Here is an 18674-nt window from a genome sequence, read left to right on the forward strand (position 1 = left end):
TACCCCACAGGGGGAGTAATGGGGTGGGGCGGGGACTGGGGGAATTTTTCTCCCCCCGTTTTAAATGGGGCGGGGGAACCGTCCCCCACTTCAATTTATTAATATAAATAAATGTAATATATTATATAATCTAATAATAATAAATTTAGAATATTTGGCAACTAAACATAACTTTTATTCGATTTCTATCCAAATTCCTAATTGATATTTGGTACAAACATGTCACGCGTTCTATGAATATTTCAAAATGTTATCTATACAATCCAATTAAGTTTCTTAATTTTCTTGGCGTCTTATTTCAACACTTTTCTTGTTTCATTTTTCTTTTTTCACTTTCGTATTTTATTTTATTTTTTGAATTTAGTTTTGACCTATTGAATAAAAGTTTCTAGAAAAAAAAACCAAATTATTACCGGTGAGAGAAGCGGGGCGGAGGGTAAGTGGGAGGGGGGGGAACGGAGGCAGGGTGCAGTTTTTTGGCAACGAGGCAGGAGACGGAGGAGGGATCTCCCGCCTCCATACCCGCCCCATTGCCATCCCTAATCCAAACTCATCCGTTATCATCTCTAATCCAGACTCATCAATATATATATAAAGTTATAAACCACTAATTTAAAGGAAATTTTTTATTATTGTTTTAATTATATATATTTATGATATCATCCCATTCGACTCTGATTGAACTTGATCGAAAACATAGCTCAGCCGAGTGGATACAATCTGAAAACATTAGCTTCTAAGTTCTAACAATAGGTTTCGACCGTTTCGACCGTTATCTTTCCCCCCTACCGTGGGAAGTTCATCCCACTTTCCACCGCAGAAGCAACCGTATTTCGACCGTTGTTACCTCTCCCTCGATATTGGAGAGAATCTCCCTACCATAATTTGATGGATGAATACCAGATGGCTTCTTCAATGCTCGAGTTGTTGCCTCCCCTTCTTCTGGGCCGCCTATCGCTCCTCCCACCTCAAAACCTTCAGTTTTTCAACTCCATTTTCTCCAGAAACCCCGAAGTATTCACGAAACCATGTAGAAATAAGCAGCCTTCTCTCCACTTGTGGAAGAGAAGGCAATCTGCGTCTGGGTTCTTCTCTCCATGCCTCCATTATAAAAAATCCGGAAGTTTATAACCTCGAAAATGATCGTATTGTTCGGAATTCTCTTGTAATTTGGAACTCTTTGCTCTCCATGTATTCACAGTGCGGTCAATTGTCGGATGCGGTCAAGATGTTTGATGAGATGCCTGTTAGAGATACTATTTCTTGTAATTCAATTATTTCCGGGTTTTTGAGAAATGGGAAGTTTGAGATGGGATTTGGGTATTTTAAAGAAATGATACGTTCGGAGTTTCTTCGGCTTGATCGTGCCAGTTTGACTACGGTTTTGTCAGCTTGTGATGGACTTGAGTTTCTTGGAGTTACTAGGATGCTGCATGGATTGGTGGTTTTGAGTGGTTTTAGGAGGGAAGTTACAGTTGGGAATGCTCTGATGACATCGTATTTTAGGTGTGGGTGTTCTAACTTGGGGAAACGGGTTTTTGATGAGATGGTGGAGAGGAATGTCATCTCTTGGACAGCAGTGATATCCGGCCTTGTCCAAAATGAGTTTTATGAGGAAAGTTTGGACTTGTTTGTGGAAATGTACCATGGATCAGTAGCTCCGAACTATTTGACGTATCTGAGTGCGTTATCCGCTTGTGCTGGCTTACAGGCTCTGAAAGAGGGTTGTCAGATTCATGGGGTTGTTTGGAAATTGGGGATTCAATCAGACTTTTGTGTCGAAAGTGTGTTGATGGATATGTACTCAAAATGCGGTTGTGTGGAGGATGCTTGGCAGATTTTTGAGTCTGCTAAGGTGGTTGACGAGGTTTCCACGACTGTTGTTCTTGTGGGCTTTGCACAAAATGGATTCAAGGATGAAGCGATTCAGATTTTTGTGAAAATGGTACGGGCAGGAATTAAGCTTGATCCAAATGTCATATCTGCCGTCCTTGGAGTGTTTGGCGTTGAAACTTCATTGGATCTTGGTAAACAAGTTCACTCTTTAGTTATCAAGAAAGGATTTGGTGCTAACCCTTTTGTTAGCAATGGCTTAATCAACATGTATTCCAAGTGTGGGAACTTGGAGGAATCAGTTAAAATTTTTACTGAGATGCCACAGAGGAATCCAGTTTCATGGAATTCAATGATTGCAGCATTTGCTCGTCATGGTAATTGCTTTAGAGCATTTGAATTATATGAAGAGATGACATCAGAGGGTCGAGAGCCAACAGATGTTACATTTCTTTCTTTGCTTCACGCATGCAGTCATGTTGGTTTAGTGCACAGAGGCATGGGGATTTTAGAAACCATGCAGAGAGTTTATGGCATGGTACCTAGGATGGAACACTATGCCTGTGTTGTTGACATGCTTGGTCGGGCAGGTCTGCTTAAAGAAGCAAAGCATTTTATCGAAGGATTACCTATTGAGCCAGGAGCCTTAATTTGGCAAGCTTTACTTGGTGCTTGTGGTATTCATGGTGATAATGAAATGGGCAAGTATGCTGCTGACCAACTGCTCTTGGCTGCACCAGATAGCCCAGTGCCATATACATTGATGGCCAACATGTGTTCTTCAGAAGGGAAATGGAATGATAGAGCAACAATTATTAGAGAGATGAAAGAGAGGGGAGTAGCTAAAGAGACGGGCACAAGTTGGATTGAGATTGAGAAGAAGATTCATAGTTTTGTTGTTGCTGATCAAATGCATCCACAAAATGAATTTATCTATCAAAGTCTGTTAGGTTTGCTTAAGCATATGACAGATGAGGGACATCTGCTGGAGAATAGATTGATTTTATACTCCCGCAGACCAAAACAAAATGGAATCTTAGATGCTAAACACTTTGAATTCATTGAGTGATACCAAATTAACAATTAAACTTTGGCATGAGTAAGAAATCTACGAATATTGGAAGTCATGATTCCTTCGGCATTCCGAACCCAGATGTTCTCGTTCAAATCACCTAGCTGCAAATGAAATTCTACATCTCATTTGAAATAAGAGATTGCTTTGGAGGGGTACTCGGTTAACGCTTGAGGACGAATTTACCTGTGTTCTGTGGTAAGTTGCTCGAAATAAGCACATTGCAAATGCAGTTATATGCTACGACAGACGACAGGCAATAAATAAGGTGTAGTCATTCTATCTCAACCATCATTTCTATGGTTACCATGATTACAAGTAGCGTCATTGCACAATGACTGCATCCATTGTGCATCAAAGAGATTTAAGCCGAATTTTCTCCTGCTAGACTCTGATATGTATAGGCACAAGTAAAATTTGGAATATTTATTTCTGGGGCAATTTGACATGCATATGGCAAGTAAAGCCAAGTGAAACGCCTCAAATTATTTCTTTGGTTTTTGAAAGCTGCTCTACTTTTAATGCCCATAAGATGCAAAGTGAAGAGGCATCTGAATTCGTCACCGTTCTCTATTTTAACACAATGTTCATGCAGGCCTAGTGATTCATTAGATACCAAAATAACAATTGAAAATCTCCATTCTTGTCATGGAGCAGCAATCTTCAACTTACAAATTAGAGTGCTAAGTAGAGCCTAAAAGAATTTAATGACTCATGTCGCCCTAAAGCTTGAGTGTACAGTGAATAGATGCAACTGTTACCATTGTGAACAAGACTAACATTTTTTATTCTTGGAGCTCAGTTGGTACTTTCTGATTGTCATATATTTCCAAATTTCGAATGTACACCAAAAATAAAATAAAATAAAAATTGTAACGCCTGATCTTTGAGATGCCTATAACCTAGTTATGCATACTGCATTGTAATGCCTGATCTTTGTAAACATGTTCGGAACCTGATAATTGTCAAAAGCCGTCTGTGTGAACTGCAAAGAAGATTATTATGTCTTTAGAATTCAGAGAACGGTATGTCCACCTTGGTAGTTCCAGCCATGAAGAGTAACATGAGGGTTGACACCCGGAAGGATCTCAAAGGAGATGGTGATGGACATCTCTTCACCAGGTACAAGCGAAAAGTAATTGTCAGAGTAATGGACAGGCAGAATGCGAGTGTCTTCCCCTTCTTTTTTGTCCTTCTTTGAATCATGAACAGAGAAATGGAGAAAGAAAGCAACTCCATATTCAGTTCCACCGATAGCAGTTACCTTCAAACTGCTTCGCTCCTTAGCAAAATTTCTCTGAATCTTCTGAAACAGACTCATTTCTTGTTTTTTCTCATTTGCACTTGGTACAGGTTCCAACAATGTTGTATCACAATCACCAGTGCGACTACTTTTGGTAAGTATATTCTTGTCAAGAAGACTTCTAGAATCTGGTTTCTTTGATGTGTTAACTACACGCACCTGGACTTCACAGGTGGATCCCCTTATTAAAGCTTGAGATGTTATTTTAAGTGGCACTTCCTTATTCCTGTAGGGTTCCAAGAGCTTGTAATCACCACCTGGTAAATGCAACCAGTACAAGTTCCTGGACAATATGCCATAGTCCGATATGTTATACAGTTTAAGGAGGAGAAAGTAAACTGGCTTTGCATTTTTAGACTTGGGATATTTCATCTCAAAGATAGGTACTGTTCTTTTAGATGGTACAGTGAGCTTTTCAGACACTTCATAATATGGGCACATCCCCTCCAGATTCCACACGGAGGCTTCTATAGCCACATTAGAGAGTTCACCAGATGTAGTATTAACCACCTGTAAATGACCAAAAGACCATGACAGGAAGAATTAAAAACGTTTCTCTGGGATCTGAAACAAAAATGCATTATCTTCTAAATATTGATGTCAGATACATATGCTTGATCCAATACTGAGAATAGTTTTCCAAATTAGCACGAGGAAGGTGAGAAGATATAAATGGCACAAGCTCAAGTTCTTTTCTGTTGAAACAGCCAAAACAAAAATGCTGCAGATACATACCAGACCCACATATGTACATCATGGACTAAAAATTTCAGGCCAAAATGGTTAAGATGACCAGATATTTATGTACATCTTAGACTAAATTTTGGGCCAAGATGGTTGAGATGACTAGATACTGGAATAAGTACTATGTACCAAGCTTTGAATCAAAGACAATCCATGAAGTTGTTTAAGAATAAACTGTACCTCGATGTAATATGTTGCCAGATTAAGTTGAACATGGATAGGTTCTGCAGCACAGCGACAGCCATAGAACCCTGCTGTTTGGTCATGGAGATGATCATAGAATTGGCCCCGGAGACCTGTCCAGGGATTTTGAGTTTTCCAGATTAAAACTCCTGTATACTTGCTCCACATACGCGAGGTCCAGCCTTCTAAGAGAGCTCTATACTGGATATAATTAACTAGTTGTGCCTGAAAGTTTATTCAAGAGGTGAATGCTAACAAAGGAATAGCAAGCTAACAGCTGCAGGAACAAGGGCAAGAAAATTTAATTACCTTAAGACAAAAATCATCAAGATCTTTTGGGGTCCCATAAAGCAAAATCTGATCATGAACCTTCTTCTCCGGTTTTGAATATGGAATGTACTTGTGGTATTCCCATATGGGATTTGCAGCTTCCTGTACATAGCCATCTGGCAGCTTTATAAACAAAGGAATATCCCACCCTTCAGGTGGCATTGTTGCCCTAATTGTAGCTGCCACAGGCATCCCCACAGAACCAACCTCAGGATTGAATCCATACTCGTAATAATCCTCCTTGAAGAAATCCTCGGGATTTTGAATTTCATAAGGGCCATCTGTGAAATCTCCTTTTCCATCTGCAAATCCATCCCACAAAGATCCTTGGACATAAACACGCGTACCATCAAGATACTGACTAGGGTCCTTCAATACAGGGAAAAGTTCTCTTTTTGAAATGTCATCACTGTTCAAATTTTCAAAATAAGGGTGGAGCTTTAGGTAAGTTTTCAGAGCTGAATTTACATCCTCCGGTGGAACTTGTTCATTGCCCCCCACCCACAGAGCAAGACTAGGATGATTTCTTAGAAGCTTGATAGTATCCCTTGCACAAAGTAAGAAGAGGTCATGGTCCACTGGGCCATCTGGGTTTGAGATGGGGTCACCTCGTCCATCAACATCTCCTGTTATCCAAAATTCTTGCCAAACCTACAAGGATGGTCAACAATCAAATTTTTCTCTCCATCATCCACTTACTATGTCTATTAATCAATCAATATATCTATCTGTTACACACAGGCACTCATGGACACACAAGCACACAGCATGACGTGGAAAAGACAATAATCCATGTTATGGTACTTTTTTAAATTGTGAACTCTTACTTCCATTGAAAGCATGCTTTAAGTAAACCATAAAATATATACTCTAGTTCTCCAGAACCATACAATATTGAATGAACGGGATGAAATTTTAACATCTACATCCTTCTCTAAAACTGATTGAAAGCCCATCCTACTATTGTAAAGGTGATCTAACAGTAGCAGCAGAAATTCTGATGTACATCATTTTACTTCTGGGATAACTCAAATTTAGGTTATTAACAATTCTTAACGAAAAAGAAAAGATCTGGCATACATGAGCTACCTAATAACTGTACTAAAAAAAAAGTATACCAAGAGTTATCAACAATGTCATCCCCATTGAACAGGGTCAAAAAATATGCATGAAGAAGCCTGGAAGCAAATGGAAGAGAAACTCCAAATGGGATCAAAGAAACTAGCAGATTTATCACTAAATAGGTAGATTAGGTGCCAATATGCATGAAGAAGCCTGGAAGCAAATGGAAGAGAAACTACAAATGGGATCAAAGAAACTAGCAGATTGATCACTAAATAGGTAGATTAGGTGCCAATTCTGACATCATCACAGCACACTCCATTCTCTCGCTCCTTGCTCGTGAAGCAGCATAGCACTGACAGTTTCTTATTCAAAAGAAGGAGCAAGTGCGCTACTAGTGCCATTTCAGACCCAAGCAATGCATCAAGAAGGTGAAAAAGAGAAAGTAGGAAACCCTTATCTCGTATCATCCTGGCTAGGATTCTGTTCATGGTATGGTAAGTTCCATTCTTTCAAAGCCAATGACAAGAAAGGCATGAAACTAGCAGTCAGGAACTTTGAATGAGATATGTAAACTGTCTCAGCGAAACCACATTTATTTAAATGCACATAATTTGGAGAGAGAAGTATGTACCAGAATCCCATACATATCACAGTAATGATAAAAATCTGGCCTCTCTGCTAGTCCACCACCCCAACAGCGGATCATATTAAAGTTCATATCAGCATGAAACTTAATGTCTGCTTGATAACGTTTCTTTGAGAGCCGCAATAGTCCATCTGACAATATCCAATTACCTCCACGGATAAATATTGGCTCTCCATTGACCTTAAACAACCTAAGGAGCAGATGGACAAAGGTCAAGGCCCCAAGATCAAGAAACCAAAAGCAATATAGAAGTCTAATCCAGCTGTTCAATATGATAGAGAGAAAGCGACCGAAGAAGAAAGCTCAGCAATAAGTTTTACCTTCCTCCGGTTGCACTGTCTATATGATTCTCAATTTTGCGAAAGCCAAAAGGCTGGCTCCACAAATCTGACTCTCCAAAGCCCCTGACCTCAATTGTTATTTCGACATTGTACAGATATTGCTTTCCCATGCCATTCGGCCACCACAATTTAGGCTTGTAGAAGAAAATCTGATGAAAGAAACATTCACAATTTAACTGAAGTCATATATGCAGACTGATGTTTAAGAATTCGGTCAAAAGAGCAAGTAAACTAAATAACTACTTCCAATTCTCCTCTCATTTCTTCAGAAACAGAGTATACTGCTACAGAAATCATACATATCACCCAAGCCCTCCACAATGTTCACTTTTTTTAGCAGTTTAAAAAGAGACCTTCAGTCCAACACTTCCAAGTAACCAACACTTGACAAGCCCCAATAATTTGTAAAGGAGCAGGAAGCCAATCTGTAGGAATCTTGAATGAGTAATCTTAGGAGATAATTACTGAAGGAAATCAGGGTTGATGTAGGAATCTTGAATGAGTAATCTTAGGAGATATTTTAGGTAAATTAGTGGAGGAAATCAGGGTGAATAAGCTGTCTCCAAAATTAAGGGTATTAGATGTAGACTTTCCTTGTTTAGTGTACCAGAAAATTGTATATATAGATTAGAATGAATTGTAGGAAAGATACAGAATTAATAAAATCTCTTTGATTCTTTTCCAACATGGTATCAGAGCCCGTCTAGGGTTCTGGGAAAAATACCACCTTTGCTTCTTGTCAATTCCAGCCTTAATTGCTGGTTCCTTTCTTATTCTCTTCAGCCTTCATTGCTGTTCCTTTTACTATACATTTTTTTCCTCCTATTCAATTATGGCGGATGCTACATCCTCAACGCGGCAATTGTCTTCAACTGTGGAAGAAGAACAAAGTGCACGGAACACAACAGAGCTTCAAAACATCCAGGCGGCATATAGACTAAATGGAAAAAATTATTTGAAGTGGTCTCAATTGGTTCGAACATTCCTGAAAGGAAAAGGAAAGTTGAGTCATCTATTGGAAATAGCACCGGAGAGTGAAATGGCGGGGTTTGAAGCATGGGAACAAGAGGATTCAATGATCATGTCTTGGTTATGGAATTCCATGATTCCTAAAATCAGCGATACATGTATGTTTCTTCCTATAGCAAAAGCAATTTGGGATGCCCTTCATCAGACATATTCCAAGGTTAATGATGCAGCTCTTATCTATGACATCAAGACAAAGACAACTGGAGCAAAACAAGGGACAAAAATAGTGACGGAGTATGCCAATTTTCTGCAAAACCAGTGGCAGGAACTGGATTATTACAGGACACTTGATTTGAACTGTAGCAAATGTGCAGCATTTATCAAGAAGTTCATAGAAAGGGATCAAGTTTATGATTTTTTGGCTGGCCTAAACTCTGAATTCGATCTTGAACGAATTCAAATTCTGGGCAGGCCAGAATTTCCCTCTTTAACAGAAGCAATATCTCAGGTACGTGGAGAAGAAAGTCGCAGGGGTATTATGTTAGAGCTACCTTCAATAGAAAATTCAGCCCTTTTAAGTTCCAAACCTCAGCGGTTGGTACTGAACAAGGTTGCTGCGGACAAGACCAATCAAACAAGTGGGCAAAAGAATCGCGAGGAGTTGTGGTGCACATACTGCAAGAAACCATGACACACCATAGATCAATGCTGGAAACTACATGGGAAACCACCCACTCGTGAATGGGGACAGAAAGGTGGCCAGCAAAAACAGGCTCATATGTCGGTTCAAGATCCAACTCAAGTGATTGGAGGGTTTAGTATGGAGGAAATTGAGAAGCTTAAAAGTATGTTAGAAACAGTTGACAAACCAGCAACCAACAATTCTCAATCAAGGAATCCGGGTATGTGTTCATTGACACTTTCAGGTAAGGCTCTAATCTCTTTTGCGTTTAGTGTTTTAGGCAATGAGTTTAGGAATGTCTGGATTCTTGACTCTGGTGCTATGGACCATATGACTAATATTTCAAATAAATTCAAAACCTATAACCCCTGTCCTAGCAATAGAAAGATTGTTGTTGCAGATGGTACTACAACCACTGTGGTAGGTATCGGAGATGTCCAAGTTACTCCAAATTTGATTCTTAAAAATGTTCTTCATGTTCCTCAATTATCTACAAATTTGGTTTCTGTAAAAAAACTTGCCAAAGATCTAGCTGGCTCTGTTATATTTGATGAATCCTGTTGTGACTTCCAGGACCGGGGCTCGGGGAAGAGGATTGGACTAGCTAAGGAGCATGATGGACTCTATTACTTGGATACATCAAGTCAACCAGAATTTAGTAAATCTGCCCTGTCCACATTGTCTTCACCCTCCAATAAGGATATCATCTGGTTACATCATAGACGTCTAGGTCATGTGTCTTTTTCTGCACTAAAAATAATGTTTCCCTCCTTGTTCAAGGGATTTGATGTTCAGTCTTTTCATTGTGATATTTGTGAGTATGCCAAACACACTCGTGTACCATTTCCTATCAATAATAAACGATCGTCTTCTCCTTTCTTTTTAATCCATAGTGATATTTGGGGGCCATCGACTATTCCAAACATCTCAGGGTCTAAGTGGTTTGTCACATTTATCGATGACTGCACAAGAGTCTCTTGGATCTATTTACTCAAAAATAAGTCTGATTTGAGTCATATTTTCCCTGTTTTTCATGCAATGATTCAAAATCAATTTGGCACCAAGATAAAACACTTTCGTTCAGATAATGCTCGTGATTATTTCAATCAAACCTTGAGTCTGTTTTTCCAAAAAGAAGGAATCATACATGAATCATCCTGTATTACCACTCCACAACAAAATGGAGTGGCAGAACGGAAAAACCGACATCTTCTTGAGTGCACTAGAGCCTTACTGTTTGAACAAAGTGTGCCAAAAGCATATTGGGGAGAAGCTGTACTCACATCAACTTATGTCATAAATAGAATTCCTTCCAGGGTCTTGGGGTTTCAAAGTCCACTAGAGAATCTATCCAAATTCTACCCCGATATTCGATCTTCCTTTAATCTCACTCCTCGAGTTTTTGGATGTACTTCCTTTGTTCATGTCCATAGTCATAATCGTGGGAAGTTAGATCATCGTGCTCTTAAGTGTGTCTTCGTGGGGTACTCATCTACTCAAAAGGGTTACAAATGTTATCATCCACCTACTAGAAAACTCTATGTCTCGGCAGATGTTACATTTGTTGAAAATAAGCCCTATTTTATCACTCCTTATCTTCAGGGGGAGTTAGATACACTTGAAGATAAGGAGTTAAAATTTCCCTCCTTAGAGTTGTCCACATCTGAGTCATCCAAATCTGAATTCCAAGAGTCAATTCTTCAATCTGATGTGGTAGAAGAAAAAAAGGAAGATCGTAAAATCTATGACTGGTTCCGGTTTGACCAAGTGTATGCAAGGAAAGGAGATCCCATCGTGGTTACAAGGCAAGAACAATCCTCTAAACCAAGCTCCGGGAATGAGGTAACAATGAGTGAATCAAATCTGAATTCTACACCACCGACCGACCATTCTTCCAGCTCTAAATCACCTTGTCCTGAGCCTCTTAGCCCTGACCAGGACCTACATCTACCTATTGCTGTAAGGAAAAAACCCCGAGAATGCACCAAAAGACCCCTATACCCATTGTCTCACTTTGTGTCTTTTGAGAAGTTTTCCCCAAGCCATCAAAGCTTCCTTTCCACCTTAAACACAGTCTCTATTCCTAGCTCATTGTCTGAAGCATTATCAAAGAAAGAATGGAGACTTGCTATGGAAGTAGAAATGGATGCATTAGAGAAGAATGGGACTTGGGAATTAGTTGATTTACCAAAGAACAAGAAAGTAGTGGGCTGTAAGTGGGTGTATGCAGTAAAGTTTAAAGCAGATGGGTCCTTAGAGCGCTACAAGGCAAGGTTAGTCGCGAAAGGATACACACAGACATATGGAGTAGATTATCGGGAAACGTTTGCTCCGGTAGCAAAGATGAATACAGTAAGAATTCTGCTATCCTTGGCTGTTAATTTTGATTGGGAATTACAGCAGTACGACGTGAAGACTGCTTTTCTTCATGGAGAGTTAGAAGAGGAGATTTATATGAGCATTCCACCGGGATTCAGTGGGGTTGACAAGAACAAGGTTTGTCGGTTAAAAAAGGCATTATATGGGCTGAAACAATCCCCACGTGCTTGGTTTGGACGATTTGCCAAGGTAATGATAGCTAATGGTTACAAGCAAAGTCAAGGAGATCATACCCTGTTCATCAAGCATTCAGCCTTCGGGGGAGTTACTGTTTTGATTGTATACGTAGATGATATTATAGTGACAGGAAATGATGAAGTAGAGAAGAAAACTTTGAAGTGGTGCCTAGCCAAGGAATTTGAAATAAAGGATTTAGAAAAATTGAAGTATTTTCTGGGAATTGAAGTGGCTCGATCAAGGCAGGGAATTTTTATTTCTCAACAGAAGTATGTTATGGACCTGCTCAAGGAAACAGGCATGACAGCGAGCAAGCCAGTTGGAACTCCCATTGAGCAGAATCACAAATTAAGTGAGGCTCATGGAGATACAGCAGTGGACAAAGAGATGTACCAAAGACTTGTTGGGAAACTCATTTATCTCGCACATACTAGGCCAGATATAGCTTACTCAGTCAGTGTTATTAGTCAGTTTATGCATGATCCTAGAGCAGCTCATCTACAAGCAGTTTATCGAGTGCTTCATTACTTAAAGGCACATCCAGGGAAGGGAATTCTATTCAAAAAAGGTCCTGAAATTGATCTGGCAGTTTACACAGATGCAGACTTTGCAGGGTCTCCAGTCGACAGGCGATCAACTTCGGGATATTGTACATTTCTTGGAGGAAACTTAATATCCTGGAGAAGCAAGAAACAAAGTGTGGTAGCAAGGTCAAGCGCTGAAGCAGAGTTCAGGGCTATGGCAGCAGGGGTATGTGAATTATTGTGGGTTAAAATTATCCTAGAAGACTTGAGGATTCAATGGAGCAAACCGATGAAGCTATACTGTGATAACAAATCTGCTATAAGTATAGCTCACAACCCAGTGCAACATGATCGGACGAAGCACATAGAGATAGACAGGCACTTTATTAAAGAGAAGCTAGAAAGTGGACTGATTTGTACTCCGTATGTTCCGACAGGACTTCAACTTGCAGATGTGATGACAAAGGGACTGTGTAGCAACATGTTTCATGAGAGTGTTGTCAAGCTGGGAATGGAAGATCTATATTCACCAGCTTGAGGGGGAGTGTAGGAATCTTGAATGAGTAATAGGAGATAATTACTGAAGGAAATCAGGGTTGATGTAGGAATCTTGAATGAGTAATCTTAGGAGATATTTTAGGTAAATTAGTGGAGGAAATCAGGGTGAATAAGCTGTCTCCAAAATTAAGGGTATTAGATGTAGACTTTCCTTGTTTAGTGTACCAGAAAATTGTATATATAGATTAGAATGAATTGTAGGAAAGATACAGAATTAATAAAATCTCTTTGATTCTTTTCCAACACAATCTTCCTTGACAGTTCTACAAAACTGTCTTAGGGAAACACTAACATTAACCTCCAAAAAAAAGCACGGTCAGTAAGATTATGAAAACAGTTGAGCTAGAATGTAAAAAACATACTTCTTTTTCCTATTACTTGATGAGAAATGATATTCCATGCTGTTGCTTAACTGGTGAATAGGATGCTTAGCTAATGACTGTTACATTAGAACATATTTCATGTAGATACTAGTTTTATAACACAAGCAGGTAGCATAGGTACGGAAACTTCCAGAAAGCCAGAAGCTGAAGTACCTCAACACCCCTTTGTTTTGAAGCTTTTACCTTAGCAGAACCTTTAAATGTATGTTTACAATTTGCTACTCAACAACAAAAATCACAGGACTAGTGTAGCCTAGGACCTAAAACTATGGAACAACAGTTACAGGCTTCAATAGGTGCCACTAGTGTTAATTAAATTTCATGTCCACTTTTCAAGTCGACCTTGAATAAAATAATAAAAAATGAAATTTACACCAGGCTTAAGCATAAACCTTAGTAATTTATCCCCTCAAATGCAGATTGCAGTTGGCTGGTTACTATATTCAGGCTACATAAGAATTCATGGAGATAGATTTTATTTTTCAGCATCTTGCATTGGTGACCAGACCTCTGCTTAAGCTTACGTTATCAAGCATATAGCACGCATTTTCAGCATCCAAATGTCAAAGAACTTTGCACAGTGTTTGCTAGTTTTCAGAGACTAAACAGTTTCTCACAAGCACTTTTTCGAAGAATGTACAGTTTCTTACTTATTTATTGAGAAGAAGAAAACCATTTGGTGGAAAAAGTAATTCTCTATCAAAATACCAATTAGCATGTAGAGAAGAGAATTGCATAAAGCTATAGTTTGCTAAATTTGCTAAGAAACTTACCTCTGAGAATGTATAATGCACATGTGCTCCAGCAGGTAATGACAGATTTTGAGTCTGAAGATGTTCTACTAGGCAAGTGTTTCCTTCAACTTCAGTTGCCACTTGGATATTCAACAAACATTCTGCAACTATGGCACTTTTATTTACCAACTCTATCGTAGTATGCAGATACACCCGCTTGTAATTGTCAAAGAATGAGGACACCAGGTGAGGATCAACGATCTTCACTGGCTGCATGAAATTGCTACACAATTGGTGTCAGAAATTCTAAACCACCGCAATATATTCTATGGTAGTTCCAATATAGCTTCCAAAAAATTAACTAGTTGATAGCATTCTTTAAATCTTGAACTAAAAATCTAGTCCTAGCAAAAAGCATCATGAATTTGGTAATAAAGGATTATCCAATATTGAGTTACTACAGCAAGATTAGTATGGTAAAGCCACCAAATGAATTTTTTCCCATCTATTTGGAGTCGTATATACCAAAACACTATTTATAAAGGCGTATGCCGAGATTTCATTACAGTCAAAGTTTTGAGAAAAGATTTGGCTACTAAAAAGAGAATAACATCCACCAGAAATGGTAACTAGGAATAACTCACCCCAGTAACAGAGATTGATACCTTGTCCCAGATGCCAGTGTTCCGGTCCCTGTCATAGTGCCAACACAATTACTTACAAAATAAAAATCAAACTCCAGCTTTCTGTCACTGTAGAATTTAACAAATTTAGCTGGAATGTATCATTCTTCTTCTTTTTTACCCCCTTACTGAATCAAACTGAAGCAGAAATTATCATGTAATCAATTATCTATCCCCAAGCATCTTGAGAATGTTTTACACCTAATGAAACTAAATCAAGACTTCACTTTTATGTGTTACAAACAGAAAAGCAAGGAAAAACAAGGACCAAGTGCACAGCATTCAAGCATTAAAGACAAAGCAACACCAAAAAAGGGGAAAGAGTTATATTAACTGTTCCAACATACGGTTGATATTATAATCTTTTGGGCAATGGTATTACTTCAGCATGTCACTCAGATAATGATTTCCTTACCTCTTATTATCTTTGAGCTGCATGACTTAGATAAACAACACATCCAACTAAAGACGTGGCTAACACCAGTACAATTCCCAACAACAGAATTCTCAACATCCATAGGACTGGAGTAGCTTGATTCATCCAAATAATAGTGTTCATGATTAAACAACTTAAATCTTCTACCCAGGATAACCTTCCCAGGTTCATTGCTCTGAATAACTACTACAGATTCAAATTAGGTCATCCTAACTGATCCCCATCTTCTGGACTTTGTCTAACCAGCCACAAATGTAAATCTAGAAGTGACCAGAAGCATCTGATGAAACACTTCTGCTTTAATTTGTTTTCCTTTTTTGTCTTTTTTTGGCCTTTTTTATTAGGCATCAAACTTCTAATTGGAAATTGATGTTTGTAGCCTACTTTGTCAGAAATCAAACAGAATGAGCAAGCTAATTTGCTTTCAATTTGAAAGATACAAGCCATTCCTTGATGATTTGAATATGATATAGTTACTTGAGAACATATTTGCTCCTATAATATATTCCTAACTTTCATAGTTTTCTCAACCACTGCTATCTTCAACGAATACTAGCTTCTGCAGTAAATTTAAATACTAGCTCCTGCAGTAACCTTACTACAACTAGCCAGCGTAAATATTTCAGTGCAATTTATTTGGGCAGTTATTTAGATGAATAATCACCAAAGAAATAATTCAATCATTACCTTATTGGAGCTATCCAGTCCCAGCCCTCGACATATTGTGCAGCAACATCTTTCCCAATCTAACATAGAAGAAGCTGACAATAGCATAAATACAACAGAAACTCCAAAAGGTTGACATAGACTGTAAGGTACTTATATTGGGCCTGTAGCCAAGACATTGTATAGAAGGCAATGAAAAAAAGCACATTGATCATACCTCATGATCACCACCTTGACCCCCTTGGGGAGGAATTCTCCCGGGATGATCAGGAGGATGAACTAAAACAGCAAGAAGATTTGGACGATCATGGAGCAAAATACTAGTAACATCAATGGAGTGTCTTCGAAACATCCCCTTTGGGAGGATCTTCTTGTGGCCATTTAGATAAACTTCAGCAGAGTAATTTATAGCTCGGAAATTGAGGTCAATGTGCTGATTATTCAACTGGAATAAATTCAAGAGATCAATGAAACTTAACCAAAATTCTAGAATGAAAGAAAGGAAACAACATAAAATCCCATTTTAAGAAATACAGAGCTCAATACTGACCAAACAAGAATTTCCAAATGCCTAAACTAAAAGTTAGCTTTTCTGTTTGTAACAATTAATGAAGTCACACTTGCCAGCAGAAACTGGGTCAATTACAAATGCAAACATTTGCTTTAATTGTTTACCTCAAAGCGTTTGTAAATGCTTACCAGATTACACTCAAAAGTGGTGAAAAACCAGAAGGTGTAATGCTCCCTTCCTGAATCAGCAATGTCAATAATAGCCTCATTTCCCAACCCATAAAAAGGATCAGGTACAACTTTGTTCTTTACAAGAGTTGCCAGAACGCTGCCAATGGGATCAACCAAGCAAATTTAAGTCATAAAGAGACTAAAGCTCAATTGTAGCTTCACTGTGTCATTCCTTCCATTTATCTTTTAATTGAAAAAGCACTTGTAAAATTCTGACATCATAGTCCATCTGCTCAATGTAATTCTTCATGACACCTCAATCTAATCCCCTAAAGTAGGTGCATTTAATACAAATAATGTCCCTTTGATCCCATACTAAACTAAAGGAAACCATAAATTTGCCAAATCCCAGACTAAAATTCCATGTTCTGCCACTATAATTACTAGCATTAATAAGCCAAGTCAACCTCCATGTCAACCGTCCGACGTCCTTTAAAAGCTAACAGATGCTGAAAATCTCACCTTTCGTTCTATTTTAGATATACAATCCATTTCCAGTCAGCTCAATCTGTCATCATCCTTAAGAACAAGAAGAAAGAATCAATATTTTCCATAAAGAATCAGCATTCCTCAATTCCATGAAAAAGATTGCCCATTTATGTAGCATCAATGGTTCATTTTCTACAAACATGAGTAATCATGATCAAGCACCCTGAAATTTCAGGTCAAATAGCACCATAGAGCAGAGCATGTCAGTTGCCACTCCCTAGAATTTTCCCATATTCACCAAAAAACAAAAAAAGAAAATCCTAATATAACTGATTGGACGAAATTGAAGAAATTGCAGCAATAGCAAAATTCGATACAAAATTGCCGAAAAGAAAAAGTTCAAATTGCAGAAAGATAATGAGTATCAGTAAAGATGATTACGTTCCGGGAACGACAGCTTCCATCCAGGTAGAATCAGGACCGGAAGGAGGATTAGTGGTGGTGAGCTGAACTCCGGTAAGCTCAATGTCAGTTGATCTTGCCGCCAACCATCCTTTATCCAGCACTACTTTCCCTATTTCGGCCATTTTTTCCCGCAACTAACGCTACTTCTTCGCAGCTCTCTTCTCCTTCACCAAAAAGCCTAGCTCTAAGGAGTTAAGAGTCATAACCAAGAGCTTTAGTGTGTGTTGTGTGTGTAACTTTATGGCGTTCTGTCGTCGGTGTAAAGGATCAAGAGTGGGGTAAGAGTGTTAAGAAGATGACAACTTGAAAGCGTGACTGGGGAAGGTGATGGAGTACAGCCCCCGTGACGATAACATTTTGCCACGTAAGACAAATCAGCTTTCCGAAATCCGTCCCGTTCCTTTGTTTTCTGTTTTGCCCGCGCGCGGGGATGTTTGGCTGTCTGTAGGATTGGGGGTGTTTATACGTTGCAATTAAACGAGTTGGGCGGGATATTAGATTTTCAGTTAAATATGTTGTATTCAATTCGTTTAACTTTAAATTGGATTGATTTTGAATTGGATCATATTGACTCATTTCAAATTTATAACCAAATATATTAATTAATACGTTTTGATACATAAATTTTTTCACATGCAATTTAACATACAAAAAGATTTTTTTCATACACATAAATACATATTCACATACATAAATGTATTTCACACACTAACACACTTTCACATGTACAAACAGTGGCGGAGTTAGAAAAAATTTTCAGTGGGGGCAAAAACAATTCTAAAATTTTTTATCTACTCTTTTTTTAGTCTTTTAAGGAAAAAAATATTCACCAACAAGTACAAATAATGCATATATTTCATGAAAAACATCAAAAGACAAATTCAAAATTATTAATGTAATAATAATTTTATTTCAAAAGCAAACTAAACCATTTACAATTACTCATGGTGAGTTTTCATATTTTGATAACAGTTTACAACCTTTTCATTTTGAACTTCACAAAATATATTTTTCTCAATATAAGTAACTAAACAATTATTCATCCAAGTGTCTTCCATTCTATTTTATAACCGATTATTCACTATATTCATCATTGAAAAAACCCTTTCTACGGTAGTTATAACAACAGGTAAAATCAAAGACAACTTTAAAAGCATATAAATCAATAAATACACAAAACTCCAGGGGGCACACTTGAAATTACATCAAATTTTTATAGGTATTATAGAAATTTAAGGGGGGCAGTGGGGGCTTATAAACCAATTGATACACAAAACTCTAGGGGCACAGTTGAAACTACATCAAATTTTTATAACTATCATAGAAATTTA

General features: G+C 38.2%; 2 protein-coding genes across 2 annotated transcripts; one reads left to right on the top strand and one right to left on the bottom strand.

The window, feature by feature from the left end:
* Positions 1 to 809: 809 nt before the first annotated feature.
* On the top strand, positions 810 to 3774 carry LOC113756752 (pentatricopeptide repeat-containing protein At3g05340-like). The gene has a single exon (XM_027300291.1). The coding sequence runs from the start codon at positions 893 to 895 to the stop codon at positions 2900 to 2902; it is 2010 nt and encodes a 669-aa protein (XP_027156092.1). The 5' UTR covers positions 810 to 892; the 3' UTR covers positions 2903 to 3774.
* LOC113756751 (mannosylglycoprotein endo-beta-mannosidase-like) lies at positions 3669 to 17713 on the bottom strand. Its single transcript, XM_027300290.1, has 11 exons — positions 17320 to 17713; positions 16408 to 16546; positions 15926 to 16153; positions 15730 to 15788; positions 14568 to 14616; positions 13963 to 14193; positions 7497 to 7666; positions 7162 to 7366; positions 5445 to 6116; positions 5133 to 5360; positions 3669 to 4718 (listed from the first exon to the last, which is right to left on the bottom strand). Exons 1-11 carry the CDS (start codon positions 17463 to 17465, stop codon positions 3921 to 3923), a joined length of 2925 nt encoding a protein of 974 aa, XP_027156091.1. The 5' UTR covers positions 17466 to 17713; the 3' UTR covers positions 3669 to 3920.
* Between the last annotated feature and the right edge of the window lie 961 nt (positions 17714 to 18674).

This window comes from Coffea eugenioides, unplaced genomic scaffold (assembly GCF_003713205.1).
Source record: "Coffea eugenioides isolate CCC68of unplaced genomic scaffold, Ceug_1.0 ScVebR1_2468;HRSCAF=3498, whole genome shotgun sequence".
Classification (NCBI taxonomy): Eukaryota; Viridiplantae; Streptophyta; class Magnoliopsida; order Gentianales; family Rubiaceae; genus Coffea; species Coffea eugenioides.